We start from the raw sequence: 18,814 nt of genomic DNA, 5'->3' as shown, positions 1-18,814 counted from the left end.
CTAAATACTACCATAGTGATTCAATTTGTTTAAATATCTACCAAATTACAAACAAGCCAGGAAATCAAAACATGTATAGATAAATTTTGTTTGATTTAAAGAGGATGTTTTATTTCAATATCAAAAAAGTAGTTTCTTTAGATTAAAGGTTTAGAACGATACAGAATAACGGTTTAAGCGAACGCTAGAATTTTTAGCGAAATTTGCCAATGCACCTTGCCAAGAGAGAAAGATAAATCGACTGTCTTTGCCAACAATCGAAGAGGAATGCTGGTTTATTTACATGGACTGTAAATTGACGTGAAATGAATTGTATGATAATCGAGGCTCGTCTTGGACTTTGCTCGACATTCTTAAATTCAAATCCGGGAGGAAATTCTTTAAAACCGCAAAGTTTCCCCCATCTACCTAGACAGTTGAGATTCACCCAGCTCAAAGCCTTAGCTCGTATATATTTATACCACGACCGCTAGAGTTATGTTTGCTCATCCGCGGTCTTTATCTAAATAACTACTCGCGTATTTTGTAAACTACAGTTCACTTTGTTAGTTCCAAAACGAAGCCTTGACCTAGGAGAAATTAATCAAGAAGAAGAAAAAAATCAGAAGAAAAAGTTATCGGATCCTTTAAACCTGAATTTTTTCTTTCGTACAGTGATAAACGTTATACAGGCCGACCAGTGATTCAGTGTTGACATAACGTTGCTATTGACAAGAAGGACCTTGTGTTGTCTTCGATGCATATATACATATAGTTTGTGTAAATTACTTTCTTTTTTTTTTTTAACTCGAGGACTCTCAAAACAAAACAATTCGTTCGACACGGAAGTAAATGTGACATGATTAGTACCACCAAAAAATGAAAGGACCGATTAACATCCTGGTACTGGGGAAGGAAGGTGTCGGCAAAACAGGTAACTTTGTAGAGGGATGTCGTATATTGTAATTCCAATTTCACGTGGTTATGATTAATTAAAGCGTGTATGTTTCTGCACGAGTGTCCTATTCATTTGAATTTATAGAACAGGAAATAAATCGAACGAATATTCCATTGCCAAGTTTATGGAAAGTTTCCATTTGCGATTGTGGTTTCCCGCAAAAAATAAAACCCCTGGACACTAAAAACCCAGAATTCTTTGAACTTTACCGTTACTGTACATACAAATTAACTGACTCGAGTTTAATAAAGATATTATCATGCTTTGCTGAATGCGTCCAAAGACTACCTTGAAGTTCTTTGTTACTGTAATGAAAATTCGAAGAAATTATGCAAGATACTGAAGAATCAGATTTGCATGCCCCATAAGTCATCAAAATCAAATAAGTTTTAAATGATAAGTTGATTGTGATGAACATACATCATTTGGAAATGCTGCAATTAAGAGAAAAGAAAATCTTTCAACCTATTGCACTGTTGTATTTTTTAATACACATTTTTCTAAATTCTCTTCTTTACAAACTAATCATCTTGATGTCTCTCGTGTACTTTTATGAGCTTTTTCTTAATAAATTTACTTCAACACGATAGTACACGCACGGAAGTGCAGTTGATTGAAATGTTTAAGTCATTAATGAGATAATTAGACCACATGAACAAGCTGGCCTCCCAAAAAAAAAAATAGAGTTTCCGTGCAAATGTACAGGATTGAGAACGATCTGTGTCTAAACTAAATTACAATTAAACCAGACCTTCCTTGTCTGAATTAGAACGTAATCAATCTTTCGAAAAGACATCTAAGTTAAGTTGGCATTCTCATGAATGAAACGGGTGAAACTGATGTTTATAAAGGAAACACTTTTGAATAAACATATTAATTTACATTTATAGTCTTATTTTCATTAACACCAGTATAAAAATTTGTTACAAAAATCTGCGAGTTTCATGTAATGGTGGACGATTGAAACCAAAATGTATAAATTAAAGAAAATCTGATATACTGGTGTATATATGTATAGTCAGTCAGAAAGTGTACGCAATTGTCATTAATTTGAAGTGATCTATAATCTGGTAAATTTCGTTTTGTGGATTTTCTTTCCTCTACTTACTAAAGGTTTAGGCAAAAAGATCGATAAAGCATGAAAACTAAGTTTTACAGATACTTTTTAATGCGAATTCATGTCAAAAATAAGTATAATTGAATTGCGGTATATCGCTTTTAAGTGCATCTCTCTGAGAGATAAAGCTAATGAAAATCATCTTTAAGTCTGCATGGAATGGAGAACTTGTACATTACGAAATGTGAAAATGCACTGTAGGTTTTTGATTAATTTTCTTTCAATTTCCGGTATAATCCAAAATTGATTGAAACATCTAAAGTTTAAGAATTAAAGAGAACCCTTTATAGAACTAACTTAGATGTTGAACCGATCAGAGAGCACCTGTGAACATCTCAAATAAATCTGCGCGCTAAAACCGGCACGATATGCGATGAATTTTTCTTTGAAGTTATTTCTGATAGAGGCAAAACCAACATGATGCATGTTTCCTCCTCTGGAGAGAGAGAGAGAGAGAGAGAGAGAGAGAGAGAGAGAGAGAGAGAGAGAGAGAGAGAGAGTTTTTTGGATAGGTACAATCTAATTCCAGTGAAGTATTTTAAGAGTTGTACTGGTTCAAAATATCCCATTTTCCTTCATTGGTTATTTCAAGTGTTCTTATTCTGATCGCATTGTCTTTAATGTTACAATGTACGCAAGTATAGGATTGATGAATGAACGAAAGATTTCTTAATGTGTTCCCTGTTTAATCTGCACTTGAGTCCGTTCCCTATAACGGGTAAATTCAATCTCCGACACTTTTACAATAACTCACGGCCTCACAACCTGTCGAATATTGCACCTTTCTCGCTGAATCCATCTCCATTCTTATATTATCAGACTGTCGTATTTCATTCACAAGCTGATTATTCGAGGAACCTCGTATTTAGCCGGGATAAATTGAATAGTGATAGGGAGTTCCTTTGGATTTGTGGGGTTGTAAAATTGCTATTTGATCGATGATGTTGTTTGTTTTTCAATGGGCATTTTAAAACTTATGACGATGACGGACATTACGACGCAGCATTATACGAAATGAGGCCTTAAATGACATTATAATACACAGGGAAAGGGAAATAAATGGTGATAATTTGGTGCTTGGTTCTAAAAGTTATAGTTTTATTATATACAAAGCTAAGGATAGACCAACCCACACTGTACATTTAAGATTAAATTTGCATAAATTATAGTTTTTTCTACATTTTTTTGCAGTATGGGTTTATGGTATGCTACACAGAAAGATTGTAACTTTTTTCACACCTGTGAATGAATGAATGAAAAATTGAAAGAATTCATGAATGAACGGGAGTTTAAGCTTTACATGCAATATTATTGTTGTCAATTTAATATTTGTAAAAATGAAAAAGCTAAATTACACAGGAATAAAATCACAATCCCCCCCCCCCCCCTCTTCCACAAGGAAACCCGGTTGCTATATAGTTCAGATGGTTTTCAATGTTTTTGAATTTCGTGGAGGTAAATTAAACCATTTTCTGCTTGTTTAAACTCAGCTTTTATGATTATGTAAAGTAAGATCATCTTGTCTTGATCGAAGATAAGCTTTGAAGAACCCGATAAGATACCGGTTAAACATTTTAAACAAAAAAAAAACCCAGTAGGAAACGGGCACGATCGTTTTATTGGTCAAGTCTAACCCCAAAGACTCTTTATTATACTGAATAATAAGGATACAAACATTAGACCATCGAGATAAGAAAGCACAGAAGACAAAACTTTATGGTTTGTTTTGATTGTGAAATACATTAAAGTAAGCCTTGAAAGATAGATAAAATGGTCACATATATATTGCTATTTGTCTCTAAATACCCATGCAGAATTATTACCTAGGATAATGCCCTCCTTTCTCTCTCTCTCTCTCTCTCTCTCTCTCTCTCTCTCTCTCTCTCTCTCTCTCTCATTGCCATGTTTCCAAAGAGCTATAGAAGACTAGTCTTCAAAGCAAACAACACGTGTCTATTCAAGTGGTTATTCATCTTCGTCAGTTTTTCTGACTGATGGATGTTGTTTTTGATTATTCCCACAGTAATTACAAGAGGGTTCGCGACTTCTCACGAGATCTACCAGTCAATGTCTCTATTTATGTCTCTTCCGATGAACTTACACTGCATGTGTTAGTACTCGCTTATGTGTCATATCATATTAAAAAAAAAGGCATTGGATAGGAAACTCGAAATTGCTCAAAAAGAGGAAGCAATCTAGCTTGGTTTTTTACACTTCACAAGATTTCAAGTATTTGGTAGAATAGTTGCGGAAATTCCATTAAATCTAATTTCAGAATAAAACATTTACACATGATATAACTATTGAAATACACTTGCAACACCTGAATTATATATAATATAATTCTCTCTCTCTCTCTCTCTCTCTCTCTCTCTCTCACCGATAATAACATTCACTTGCTTTAATTTGTAACAATTAATGCAGTTGGGTTTGTGTTTCTGTTGGCTTGAAAATTAAAAACATAATATGATAATATTATTATTTGTAAAATGAAATAATAGCTATACTGACATTGCATGTGTAAGAGAGAGAGAGAGAGAGAGAGAGAGAGAGAGAGAGAGAGAGAGAGAGAAATAAACAAAATTACTTTACAAGTGCACTCTGTTTATTGGAAAACTAAATAAGCTAAAGCCTCCATTTGATTTTCCCGAATCATAATGAAAAAAAAAACCCGCAATATTTTTTTCATTTGCCTCATAATCCAGATATCGTAATTATATACAAAGTAGCTACAGAGCAATATTCAAAAAGCAGCTTGAACATCATTCTGTAAACATTTGTAGGAATATATTTAAGTTATACGTGTTTAGAGAATTAGGAATCGGCTCAATAGTCGGAAAAAATGGCTCAATTCCAATTCATTATAAAAATAACGTTATCAATTGATACATACCTTGAGCTTGATCTTAGTTGACATAAACAAAATATATAAGAAAAAAGCCATTATATGCTATCCTTTCTGAAAGCAATTAAAACACCAATGGATAGATATATATATATTTAGGGTGTATAATAAAATCGTGATGTAGAAACTGATAAATCTTAAGCCTGATTTATATTAACCAGAAACAGCAATTAAAGATCACCCCTTCTCTTAGCACTCATTTTAATTTTTGCCGCTGCGCGGGTAATTTTCCAAATCTAAAACATAATTGGAATTGCTCATAACCCCAACTAGCCATGGATCTGCCAGATATTGATCTTAACTATCGTATTCAAACCAATGGATAGAAAACCCGAGGGTTCCGAGGAAGACTTAAAACAGTCATGGTCATTTATCAGTTATCCCTCAAATCAGGGTTTAAATGTACTTTAAAGAAACACATCCAATGATAGCTATTCTTCACGATACTTTATAGACTACGTTATGAATATCTCATACCATTGCTTCCATGATGTATTTTACATAGCGACATACATTGTTCAACCTCTTTGGTCACATTCGCGAGCGAAAGGAACCGTATACTACATGTATATATTAGAAGTATATAAAACATGATCAACAAGTCTCAATTTAAGCTAATCAGAATTGGACACTTTTTTATATCAAAATCATTATCAGGTACCATAAAACAAGCATGTTTTTTGGAAAGGGTGGGGAGGGCGTCACTAGTTGTGTTGCAGTTTTTTTTCATCGTGTGTTTTAAATTGCAGCAGTTGTGGTGCGTTTTTTGACCGGAAGATACCTCAGCGAGTATGCGTCCCCGGAAGAAGTGACGTATGAACGAAACGTGTTGGTGGATGAAAAGCAGGTGTCCATAAAAATAACGGACGTAGCAGGAAAGGTAGGGTTGTTGTGCCATGTTCACGTATAAGAGAGGGTACCTGTGTCGAATAGACCCATATTGTTCTAAGCTGAAAGTAATCCAGAAAAAGAAAATTTCAAACGCAATTTCGACTAATCTTCATAATTGTGAGATTTTTATCGTAAAATTGAGGGAATGGAGATGAAACATGACTCACTGTGTATTATTCCCCCATTTGCTATATTTTGCAAGAGTAAATTTGTTACGTAAACAGCAATTAAAGCTTGCTGAGATGATGGCCACTTCACAGCATTCTTACACACTTCCTTCCCTGACGCGTGAAGATGATGTTTGAAATATTGATAGGACAAAGATCTTCTTTCAGTTTTAATCATTCACCACCTTGACTGCGATTTGCTAAATAAAAAACACGACCAAATACATTAAAAGCTGTCGAATGGTTTAACTATATAAATACTAGTAAAATGCTTTCAATAGTTAAATTGTTTGATATCAATTGGTTGTAAACACATTGTACCTTAAGAATAATTCCATGAGATTGAACGGATTTACGACTTATTCATAAGTTTAGTTATTTTGTCAAGAATAAAAAAAAGTCCAGTTTTTACTCTTTTTGTCTTCTTTGCAGAATCTTGACCGGAAGTCGACTACCAGAGACTGGCTACACAAGGTAGATGGCGCAGTGATCGTCTACTCAGTGACGGACCGGAACAGTTTTGACATAGCGGAAGTCGTCATGGACTGGCTAAAGAAAGAGAAGAAGCCAAACCAGGTCATCCCCATGGTTTTGGTTGGAAACAAATGTGACCTCGAACACTCCAGGTGGTTACAATTACGAAAACAATTTTGATGGAAACGCGAGAAAGGGGTTGGGGGGAAGGGGGGGGTTCAATCTGAACATCTTTTTGTAGAAATACTTTTCCAACAGTTGATTAATTGCAAAGAATATCAAATTCTGAAATTAAACAATAAGCGCACGCATACTACTGCAGTACATATCATACAATACGGGTATTTAATTAATGGTCACCGTATTTATACAAACTTTACTGAAATTAGCACTAAGACAAGACTGATGTGCTGAGTTCGTTTAGTAAGTACTATACTAGTCTGTAATTTGGTTTACCCACGTTGTCAATTCGATTAAATACAACGATCATCGATTGTATAAAAACAATTCAGGTCATACAAAATCACTCTTGAACTTAGTCATTTTTTGCATAATAATGCATATAGGTTATTATTAGGTCAATCATTTCGTTTCTGAAGCTTTTTAAAATACAATTGGCTTGGTTTAGTCTCAGACAGACAGGTAGAGGAATACTGTGTCTACTTAAATAACGGTCTCCATAACACTTCTGTAATATAATGGCTTCACATTTCGATTCGTTTTCATTTGGGAAGTAAAACGTTATGTTTCATTTTTTTTCTTTTGAAATCAGGCGAACAACGAATCAATTCATTGAAAGAGGTAGTGAATTTTTGCAACCTTGAACAACGTTTTTCAGGGTGTTTAAGTGAAAAACACTCCTTTAATTGATATAACATATAAATAAATGGATAAGAAAAAAAGCCTATCCAAAATACTCATAGTTATTCAACTAAATACCTTAAGTAAACTTAATTCAGATATAAATGCTTTTACCGAACTTTACACTAGTTTTTGTAAATAAAATAATAATTAATAAGAAAACACGAATAACCGACGACGGCAGATTTATCGGAATTTTCAATTTAAAGCAATATGAGCTGTATTATTTAGATTTTTATTTTGCTGCAAAACCTGCTAGTATGATAAGTCTGCATATAACTTAAGCTCTAATGATAAATAAGACTTGAAAAAAAAACCCATTAACGTTTGTCCGAAGAAAGATTTTTCTTCTAAGGAATATATAGCAGATCAAATTTTATACAGGATGACAATAATTCAATTTTTCTCAAATCAAGACTTCTCAACAGCTTTCCCACAAAAATATGGCAAACAGAAATATATAAAACATGATATTTTTTGTCAATTTAGTAGAAAATAACATTTTCGTATAAAAAAATTCAACATGAAAATTGCAGCTCATATTGCTTTGAGAAGAAAAGCATTTTCAGCAAGATTTGACTAAATTTCCAGGACTGTTCCAAAGCAACCCCAGGATGGACAGGAATGGCGGACGGACGGTTATATGGTGACAGAGTGCTCAGCCTCGGCCAACACAGAGAGCATAAGGCGGGTGTTTCACGAGCTCATCAGAAAGGTATTGTACACAAGGAAATATTCGCCCCGTTTTATTTTTGACCCTTTCGCCCTCGTTACCAGCGGGCGAATTTAAGACTGGGCGAATGCCAATATCTCGTATTATCTTTCTTTAAACACAACTGTGTCCGGGCGAATTCAAGACGAGTCGAAACTGTTTGCATGTGTAAAAGGGCGAAAATTACACATGGCAAAAATAACCCTGTATACAGTAGGTATTTCTTGACACGGCCACGCGACCATAAAACTTAGACGGCCACAATGTTTATCTTAGCCTCTCATTTTCCAACAATATATGTCCTTTCTTTACTGTGGAATCTTTTTTTATTCGTAAGGGATCAATGCGTAGTCACTTTTTTCCTGGTTCGTTGGGACTTAATTTCATTGATAGTGTAATTTGGATAATTTTTATAAATATGAAACAAATGGTTGTGAATAGTTTCGTGCGGGTGTAAATTCGTGGGCAAGTGTTACACACGAAAGCCACAAACATTGCCCCCCCCCCCCCCCCCCCGGAACAATGATGATTCCACAGTAAGTGACAACGCATATATCAAATGAATACGTTTAGTCGCTTAAAAAGCAAATATCATTAATTGCGTTTAATAAGATTAACTAATGAGATTACTGTTATTGCATTAATGCGTTTAATAGCAATTCTCAATAACTTTAAACGCCAAAAACCTTTGCATTTATACGCAAACTTAACATTGCGATTGAACGCAAAGAATTTCATTTAAAATAGTTTCCTTTTACTTGCCTAAACAAATTTTTCAGTTTAAATTTTCTTATTCAAGTATTGAAAATCTTTTTTTCTTGATTTAGATAAGTGAAAAAAAAGATGCAACAACAAAAGGACATCGCAAATTATCGCATGCCCCCGTTGGTTCCCCGAAACTAATTCGAGCATCATTAAGGAGGCGTTTTAGTGTGTTTACTCGCGAACGGACATCAACAATGTGAAAAAATTAAAGTGCCCTGGATTTCGTTTAAAGTCGGATGATTCAACCGGAATCCCGCTGAAGATTTCCGCATAAGCAGTCTGCCACGAGAGATGATGGCGACAATTTTACATTCCAAATTTCACAGGCATTCAAGTACGCTCAAGTGCAATTGTAACTTCATGCTGAAAAGTTTTGCTGCTTGGAGCGGATAGTTCTTGATATCCTCTGTGTTTTAAGCAGAAATTAAAGGTCATGAGATTAGAGATTTATTTTCTTTAAAATTTGGGTGGAGAAATATTGTCCTGATAAAGTTTGTGTTACAGAGACACGGGGTAGTTACCTGTTCAAATGAATACTTAAATATGACCATGGTTGTACAAAAGTTATTTTCAATTATAATTTATGTGCACATTAAATAAAAATTAAATATGTATATTTACATATATGCAATATAATAAAATACCTTGAATTTGGAAAAAAACACTTCCTGTCTTTTTCAATTGAGAAGTCTACATATTAATTATGAGTAACATCCGTAATAAGAGTGTAAATAATAGGGAAACATTGTTAACAAAAGTGTGGCGCAAGTCGACGGCCACTCTCGAGTTACTTGTTTCAAGATTTACATGTAGAGATCTCTACCAAATTGTATAATTGAAGTAATTTTTCAAGCAAATCTGAATGTTATACTTTAAAAATAAACTGTAAACTGCAAATTGATAAGTGAAACGAGAAAACGATGTAAAATCAGCAAGACCAACAGTTACGATATGGCATCTAGAATAAAGTTATTCACATTAAGTTTTTTTTCGATTTTTTACGAATTATAAATAATACTATACCTAAGTAAAAGAACTACACATATTAATCTTAATTCCAACTACATAATTGCAATCGTGCATTTAGAATATCAGCCACATTTTCTGAACATGTTCGCTCCAATACATAGAAGAAAAGATATAAAAAAGTGACTGATGATTCAAAATTCGAACTCTTTCTCACCAGTGGGTCTGACCACTGTTTTTAATTTGTTTCATACATAAAACAGAAAAGAAACGTATAATATCAGCCTTTTATATATATATATTTATATATCAAGCTATACAAAACATTGAATACATAAAACAAGACTGGATTATATTCCGATTCTGTGTAAACTCTGCAATTTAGAAATAAACTTGTTTGTTGAATTTATAAAACTTCAAGATTAGAAACGTGTTCCATAAAGCCGGCTTCCTTTGATCGTTGACAGTACGTTTTGATGATGTGTTTGATTTGGTGAGACTGACTGTGGTGGCGTCGGTTTCTGAACACGGAGCAGGAATCCCCGAGGAACTTCGGAACGAGGCAGACGATAATCGTAGCTGCGGCTTGCGTCAGTATGTTTAAGTTTCTATTCGCCGAAAATTCGTACAAAAGATCCACTGAAATGTACAACACAATTACGATCACGATTAGTTTTAGAAAGGACATGAACACTTGGTGTCTGATCGGCAAGTACTTTTTGACGACGAGAAAGAATAGGTCACGTGGTATTCCTTTGCATTCGTCTTCTCGTTTGAATAACTCGACATCAGGATATTTATTATATTTGTGCATTTTTTTGCAAATTTTTCGGACGTGGTGGAACAAGTGATCGTAGACTTTAGAGATGGTGTGAACACTGTCAAACATGTACATTAGGACTGTGGAGGAAAATATAAGGTATCCATAAGTGATTTCTGGATGAGCGAATAGTCCTGCATATGTATACACTGACACATCACACATAAAAATAAAGCTGTCCACAAATATAATTACGTCGCGCACGATACTGGTGTTATTTAACGTTACGCTTATAACGTCAAACGACGCACAAACGTAACGTTGCATTTTAAAGAAACTCAACTTCTTAATAGCCGTGAATTTTGAAACTAAAATAAATACAAATGTATTCATATCTCCTGTATCTCCAGATTTGCACTGCAAGCAAGTTATGAATTAATGCACAAACATTGCCAGTAATATGGTAGTAAATGTACTTAAAATAAGATCACAATTTGCACGCCTGTAACTCAGGCAATATTTAAGAAATATAAGTAATAACTTTAAAAAGTGTATATCTTCATTTAAATAACTCAATCATAGTTTATGAAACCAAAAAAAAATTGGCAGATTGGAATGTGATTTCCTTTTAGAAAATTTCAAGCTGCATGGTATAAACTATAAATTTGATCAGCGAATTCAAAACATTCCACATTCGATATTGCACTTTTATCCCAGACAATACAGCTAAATGCACAGATACATGTATTTGGATAATATAATTATACAATCATGAAAAATTATATTCTGGTAGTTTATTCTATTTACTAGGTTTTTCAATCTTTGAAGTTTATGTATTCGATCATGTACAATTCATTTTTAAGACATAATAATGTCGTTTATTGCATGCAATATGTTTAAATGGACACATTCGTCCAAAACAATATTGGCCCGAGCATCTATTTCTGAACAGATATAAACTACTGCACTGGCTGGCACTACGGCTCTTCTCCTGGGTATAAGTTTGTATGACAGAAGATTCTTGTTATCAATATTGTCGTAATAAAGTCCTGTGATGACCTTAATACCAGCTGGAAGAGTTGAGTCCCAAGCGTCAGTGCTTTCGCTGTTTAATGTTTGAATTGCTTCCTGAACTTTTAGCAAGAAATAGTCATGGTCTGGGTCATCCGCATATACGGCAATTACCTGTCCTTTGGATACCATTTCGGACAAGGGCACCTCTTCGTCATCTTCTTCAACATCGAATGTGTTGTTTGTCTCCTTGACCATTTCATGGTGTTGAACTTGCCCAATTCTTTGAACATTTACACATTCGTGATAAATTTGTAAACTGCATTTTTCACAAAAGCAGGACAGTTCGCGTAAAATGATATGGGGAGACGAGTTATCAACGATGACTTGATGGACAGATCTGATGTTTGAAATTGGTTTGAAACTTAAATTGCCTTCTCTTGGGATGAAATCAAGAAAACGGAAAAGCCGTCTCCGGCAAACAGATTTTGTCCGCGTCAAATTCGAAACAGCAAATTCATACAGATCCCGGGCATTTTGTATATGGGCTTGTCCACGCAAAACTGCCAGATCTGCTTGTCTTTTTAACAGTCCTCCAGCAGCATCTTGAGGTCCTACATTATAAACACAATCATGTAATAATACAAAAATATTAAATTTTAATTGAAACAAAAATGCTCATATAGTAAATGCAAAATAAACTTCAACGCGACATGAATGAATTAAATAACGCACGTTTTACTTCTTTATCTTGTCAAAATGAAAGTAGTGATCAACAAGTGGCTTAATTAATGTATAAATCAATTCTGTTTTCATAAGAAAATGCTAATAGAATAGCTACCATTTACAAGTTTAAAGTACTTAGTTCGATCTGATGGACACTGTATTTGTATCCTTAAGAAGAAAGTGTGCAGAAAATATACATGTAAATACCTTTAGCATGTGCAGTCTCAAAATAATTTCTGGTAAAATGTTTGAAACCGAAATCCCGACTGGAGTTGCTGATATCCCCAAAGCAATGTCGACTCTTATATTGGACTGCACATCCATCTGTGAACTCGTGCATGGTGTCAACCGGGTAGGAAATAGATGCCAAGTACTCGGATATTGTTTTACGAACTTCATGGACGAAATACTGGTCATGCTGTTGATCATCACTAATAACAAAAAAATGTTCAGTGATTATTTCTGGGTTCTGCTCAGTGCTCTCCACTCCATCAATGTCGGGTAGTGCATGGCGATGTATAATCGTAACGTGAACAGAGACTTCAGTTTTTTGAAAGTAAGCACTTTGAAGTTGTTTTAATTCTGTGCAACGGTAATTTTCAGAAAAGTCATGAACACAGATGCAGTGGTTAAGTGGAAGATTAGATGAATGTTCTTGAAATTGGTTGTTTTGCCAAGTAGCTCGGTGTTGATGGAATGGAAACGATTTTAATAGTTGCAAAAAGTGTGAAAATAAATCACTGACTTTTGATTCCTTTTTAACCAGAACGAGTTTCTTTGTTGTTTTATTGCCCTTCACTTTGATTTCAACTTTTTCAAATTTTTCCCACTTGACTGTTTCGTCTGTCTCCGCGTCTCCAGTTTCTTCTGGTAATAAGTATAGTTTGTGGATACCACATTCTGCACACTGTCGCTTCATGCATTGCAAAGTAGGATTTATACACAATGTGACATCCACCACATCGCTTATGGACTCGAATACTTGGACGTCAATTCCAATATCATTTGCATTTGTTTTGATGATCTTTTTCCGAAAGTCCATACATGATTTGAAGGCACTCTTTATTTCAACATGATATCTACAACAGCATGTGTGTCTGTCCTTTGGGCGGGCCTGTCTAACAAAATAGGGCTTGCAATTTTCAAAGGACCTTTGACAAATTTTGATATCCGGATTTTCGCTTATGAAATCCAGGTAAACTTCAGTTTGGGTCTTTTCTAAAATATACACTGCGTGGCTCGTGTATAATTTGGGTCCAATTCTTTCTCGCTTGATATCTGCTTTATTTCCAGTCGGTCGGGAGATACCTGGACGCAGCCAAAAGTCGTACGCAAGTTGTTTAGTTTCCGTTGAAATCGCGTCAGTGCGCGTTTTTCTAAACGTGTAAGTCCAACAAGATCTTTCAGTTTTCAATACAGTGGTGCGAATTATGTTTCCCTTACTTATTCGTCTAACTGGTAAACCAAGTTTTTTAGCTAGATTTTTTCGACATCTGCTTTGGGTCACTTGTTCACCACTTATTGATGCAACAAGCACGTTCATAGACGTAACCGAGTCTTTCGATCTTTTCATTTTGCAGCTATCAATTGTTGTTTTTAAATCTTGCAGAACCGCTTTTTCCGTTGATTTTTTACTTTGTTCTTCTGGTGATAATACGACATCAGCATCAATTAAAATTTTTGTCGTTGGAGAGTTTGAATTTTTCAAATATGCTGCCAGTGTAGCTGACCGCTTCTTTGGTGATTGGGGTAACGAATCCTTTAATTTTTTTAATGCTCTGTGTTTACTTGTTCTGTTTTTAAAAACATGTCTTATCATTTCATTTGAATTTTTCGTGTTCGCAGAGAGCTCGACGTTTTTATTCCTCGCTAAACTTCTACATGTATATTTTCTTTTTCGTTCTGTTTCCTTCTGTCTCGTTTCAGCTTGTTTTGCTCTGTACATGCGCTTTCTAATTGCATCAGAAGTTTGTTTATACTCAGTCTGTTTGACAGTTTTGTTTTTATGATACGATGCTAGCTTTTGTTGTCGTCGTTTTTGAAGTTTCTTATTTCTATAAAACTCTAATCTTTCTCGTGGGGACATTTTCGTATCCATGGTATCATTGTCATTCTTCTGAAAACCGCAGCAGATAAAAAAATTAAAGACCCTGTAGATTTGTAAAATCCTAAACACAAATACTAGTACTGAGACATATGGGGCGCCATGCAGGTTTCAATGATAATCCTCATTTCCTATCAAAGTATTTATCTAATTAATACAATAATGAATAAAACACGAATGCTTTATTTAAAAATATAATTCTGTAAAGTTCTATTAGAAAATAGCGGGCTGGCGTCGTTTTTGAAAGTGGGGCTAGACTTCTTGACAAACGCAAAAAAAGTCGGAGGGGGGATCTCTATGTTGATTCATTTTTACATGTCCCCCCCCCCCCTCGATGCTACGTGACCTCTAGCAGATTTTGTATGACCGCTAATGTCCGCTTTTAAATTACTTTAATATTTATCACGCGTGTAGGATATTTTTTTAAACGGATGGATCGGTCTATAAAGATCTTGACTAAAATGGAATAAAGAGAATATGGGTAGAGTGTTAGGATTTGATTACATTACGTCTTTGCATCATCTAATTTTTTTAATCAACTTAGTCCAGATTAGAAAAAAACGGGTATTTGGCAGAAAATGTTATTGTTGCTATATAATAAAAACAATTACGAAAAGGACCCGCATCAAAACTTATATAATAATTATTTACCAAACAACGTTTTTCGTTTGGACGTTATCAGTTTTAAGTACTAGTATATCAACGTCACGTCACAGTCACGGAGCGTCAAACATAAAGTGGGCGTTTATTTGGACATTATATAATTTCTGTCTTCCTTAAACTAATATGGGGATTCATAAAATTTTGATATGTCTCTGTAGCAAATTTTATGTACTTTGTGTCTGTTGTACTTATTTTAATAATTGCGATTGTATATTGCTTGAAATTTTGCACTAAAATCGTCAATTGCTTAAAAGTGCAGTATTTTTTTAGATTGGGACATTTCACTGGACAACTTAAAAATCAACCTGTCTTATAAATATTGTTATTATAAAATAATAGTCGTTTGTATCTTATTATACAATACGTGTGCAATATATCTGTATCAAAAATAAGCAACTTACCTTCGTTTTAGACATAATATTGATGATTGAAATGTCAGTCTATCTGAATCTTCAAAAAACGGGACACCGAGTACTTCGCCATTTCAAAGGCTGCAATATTATATCTATCAACCGAACATTTGAAATGATTATGACGTCATACTTTGATATGGATGTTACAATTATATTCCAAATTTCATGCTGTTTGGCGCAAAATTGATTGTTTTATCAACCTGTGCATAAAGCGCATAGCTACTGAATGTAACGCAGGACATCCATATATCACGTCAACTACAGATAATTAAGACCTGCCATTCCTCAAAAAGTATGTAAAATTCATTTTATTTAAAATATTTTCATTATTTACAAATTTCCCTTGCCATTGATACCCAACACTTTCATATTTTCCTTTTAACGGCTCTTCCTCAACCCCTCAAAATAATATTTAATAGCGTAGGTAAAAGAGACAGCAGTATCGTGCGCGACGTGAATGCTAAACATATACATTGTGAAAATCACAAAGAAGATCGAAAAAGCTCCAAATATGATTTTTACTGGTACACCAACTGAAAGACCTCTCCAAGGGGCGATGACGTAGGCAATTATTATCGTTTTGGCAAAACCGACCCAAGGAATTCCGTACCGTATCAAACAAAGAAGGAGCTCCAAAATACATATCATAATATACAAAGGAGTAAGAAGTAGAAACAACCTCCCAAACAACGCAGATTTTCTCCGAAAAACACGAAAGTATTTCCTCCATCGGCTACATTGTGTAATGACAGAAAACTTCCAGAAAGAGGGGTTCAAAATCATGAAAAATTCGGACAAAAGGGTACGAAATATTTCATGATAGCCGTTGACAATGTCCGTTGTTTTCATGGCTCCAAATCTTACTCTTATGGAATCCATGACCATAAGCGGGCTAATGAATTCAGATTCTTCCTTCACTAAGCCTTTGGCAAGAAATTTAGCCAAATCTGAAGGGACACAGGTACTTATAGTGTAGCATACAGCATAAAACAAGCAGGCGACATACGGTCCCCCAAACATCCGGAGAAAATTTTTTCTACTTTTTTCATATCCTGCTAAAATGGACTCAAAGTCTTTTGGCACGCCTTTATTGACACTGGCAATTATATTATCGTACTGAAAAACCCCATGAACAAGCAATTTTAATCCAAGAACGGATATGCTTGCAAAAAGGAAAATGATTCGAACAATTCTTGATATCAAAATAGGATATTTTAAGCAGCAGCCCCGGAATACATGTGAAATAATTGTTCCTATATGTACAGGATTATAAAAAATCCAGTTCTCTGATTTTTCATGGACTTCATAGTTAATGGCGTCAAAATCAGACAGCTCAAGGTAGTTTGAGGTATGGCTAAAGGTCAGTTCGTGAACATGCTTAAGTAACCATACCAACATTAGAGGACAAAACATGTACAGAGTGAGACCAATAACAAACGGTAGTAGCCATCCTACCTCTCGGTATTTTATGTATCTTCCAGAACATTCCAAAGTTCTCGTCTGATTCAGAAAATGCCACTTCCAACGACAACATCGGTATCCAATAGCTTCCAGCGGACAAATAACATTCAGACATAGCATATACAGTAAATGACTATCAATGTAGATCCGCTCTCTGTAACACCAGTAACTCTGGTTGTAATACTCGGTCAAACTATCCCCCTTATCACCGCCTCTTGTGTTGGACACAAGGTAGTCTGTGAGGTTTGCCAAGGCCAACGAAATCCGCTGCGTTGTCTCGTTAGCGCCATATTGAATGCCACTGCAGTCTCCGTGAACTGTTAATGGTACAGAGAAATCATCGAGGGTGTACATACTCAGCAGACCTAAGGACCACACCCTGTACTCTAGCGGCCAGTCGAGATATTGGCGAGCTCCTTTAGGCCCAGGGAATGTCCATGTCCACTTGTTCCCTTGGATAACACATCTACTCTCTGTGGTGGACACATTGTCGAAGTGGAGCACGAAGTTCACTAGACTGTACGAGTTTTTCGAAACCTCGTGAAGGAATTTTTTCTTCGTATCATACGACACAGAAAACCAGCATTTGGAGTCGACTCCGTTGGAGTATGGGTACGTGGTGTCCCAGTTGGGACATTTCTTCTGAGTCGTGTCTCCCTCTATAATCGAATTCTTTTTCTGAAGGCTGGATTCCCCTGCTTCAGTTTGGAGAAAAAGAAGCGTGAATGCAGATACGATATGAAATCCTGCACTGACCATCTTGTTCGTTTGTCGATGTTCAGTTGAATTATGGCACTTTTAATGTTTTACTTCCCAATTATACTTAATATGCATTTGAGAATTTTAAGCCTGGTGTTTAGCACAGCTTATTCAAAATTACTGCATCCATCTGCGCGTTCACTCTTCTACTTCCTTGTTGGAAACAGGGATGAAAAAGAATACACTTCCTAAAATCCTTCCACGGGCAGGCAAGCATTACGATTTAGAGCTAAATAAATGCACACCTGGATATAAAACGCGGAAGAAATTTGCAGCTTGGGTTTAAGAACTGGAAGACGGGTAGCTCTGATAGGAAAAATGAAATTTTATGTGATATAATAAATTAATCTAAATTTCATCCTCCACTTAGAATCAAAGTATTCATTGTACAAATAACCGGGCTCATTTTGGCGTCGGAAGGTATTTCATACTGGGGCGGCGAATTTGATCGATATGGTGGGTGGGGTGTAAATTGAACCGGATTTGAAATTGAAAGTACGATAGCAAATGGTAAGATATCTTGATAAATTAAGTTTTTTATTGTCACTTAGATGCTGGCACTACAAGAAACAAATCAAAGTAGATCTTAGTTGTTCATTTACGCTTGACGACATACCACCAGCTAAAATGTGTATCAAGATAACAAAGCTCAATTAAGTTTATATGCATGTATAAGCGTCACTTGAGTCCATATAGAATTGATTCAAGTACTGTTCTATGTAAGATTCAGGAAGAGGGTGGCACATGTGCATGATGAAAAATACATTTATATTTGATTGTATTTATGTAATGTATGTTCACAGACTTGAGTTTGAACATAACATTTTTTTTCATTGTTAATTGTTGCTATGGTTACCAACTGGATATCATTCTTGGATGAAAGAACAAACAAATATGCAGGAAAATTACAATTTTACTGCATTTTCAACACAAAATGCATCAAACACCTCAAATTTCGTAAAGAAATTTTTGTTATTTTCAAAAACTATAATACAAAATGTATTTATTTCAACAATCCAAATTTTGATTTTTAGTTAATGTTTCTAAGTAATACTGATTCATGAAATCTATAAACAGCCCAGTTGAGTAATTCTCAAAAAATGCCTAAATTTTAATTACTTT

The 18,814-nt window shown here is 34.9% G+C and overlaps 3 protein-coding genes and 1 long non-coding RNA gene across 4 annotated transcripts; 1 reads left to right on the top strand and 3 right to left on the bottom strand.

The window, feature by feature from the left end:
* Window positions 1–251: 251 nt before the first annotated feature.
* Window positions 252–9,510, top strand: LOC128156076 (ras-related and estrogen-regulated growth inhibitor-like). Its single transcript, XM_052818070.1, has 5 exons — window positions 252–913; window positions 5,709–5,839; window positions 6,450–6,643; window positions 7,944–8,067; window positions 8,892–9,510. The coding sequence occupies exons 1-5, from the start codon at window positions 859–861 to the stop codon at window positions 9,027–9,029; spliced, it is 642 nt and encodes a 213-aa protein (XP_052674030.1). The 5' UTR covers window positions 252–858; the 3' UTR covers window positions 9,030–9,510.
* Window positions 5,775–6,543, bottom strand: LOC128156091 (uncharacterized). The gene is made up of 3 exons (XR_008239674.1): window positions 6,430–6,543; window positions 6,018–6,217; window positions 5,775–5,909 (listed from the first exon to the last, which is right to left on the bottom strand). It is a non-coding gene; the product is annotated as an uncharacterized LOC128156091 (long non-coding RNA).
* A 651-nt stretch (window positions 9,511–10,161) lies between the features above and the next one.
* On the bottom strand, window positions 10,162–17,937 carry LOC128156084 (uncharacterized). Its single transcript, XM_052818082.1, has 2 exons — window positions 15,932–17,937; window positions 10,162–10,807 (listed from the first exon to the last, which is right to left on the bottom strand). The coding sequence occupies exons 1-2, from the start codon at window positions 17,690–17,692 to the stop codon at window positions 10,202–10,204; spliced, it is 2,367 nt and encodes a 788-aa protein (XP_052674042.1). The 5' UTR covers window positions 17,693–17,937; the 3' UTR covers window positions 10,162–10,201.
* LOC128156066 (uncharacterized) lies at window positions 10,923–15,921 on the bottom strand. The gene is made up of 3 exons (XM_052818060.1): window positions 15,461–15,921; window positions 12,500–14,408; window positions 10,923–12,180 (listed from the first exon to the last, which is right to left on the bottom strand). The coding sequence occupies exons 1-3, from the start codon at window positions 15,473–15,475 to the stop codon at window positions 11,414–11,416; spliced, it is 2,691 nt and encodes an 896-aa protein (XP_052674020.1). The 5' UTR covers window positions 15,476–15,921; the 3' UTR covers window positions 10,923–11,413.
* Window positions 17,938–18,814: the final 877 nt, after the last annotated feature.

This window comes from Crassostrea angulata, chromosome 1, assembly GCF_025612915.1.
Source record: "Crassostrea angulata isolate pt1a10 chromosome 1, ASM2561291v2, whole genome shotgun sequence".
Lineage (NCBI taxonomy): Eukaryota > Metazoa > Mollusca > Bivalvia > Ostreida > Ostreidae > Magallana > Magallana angulata.
The sequence above is the reverse complement of the archived record's forward strand: the minus strand, read 5'-3'. Positions and strand labels throughout refer to the sequence as shown.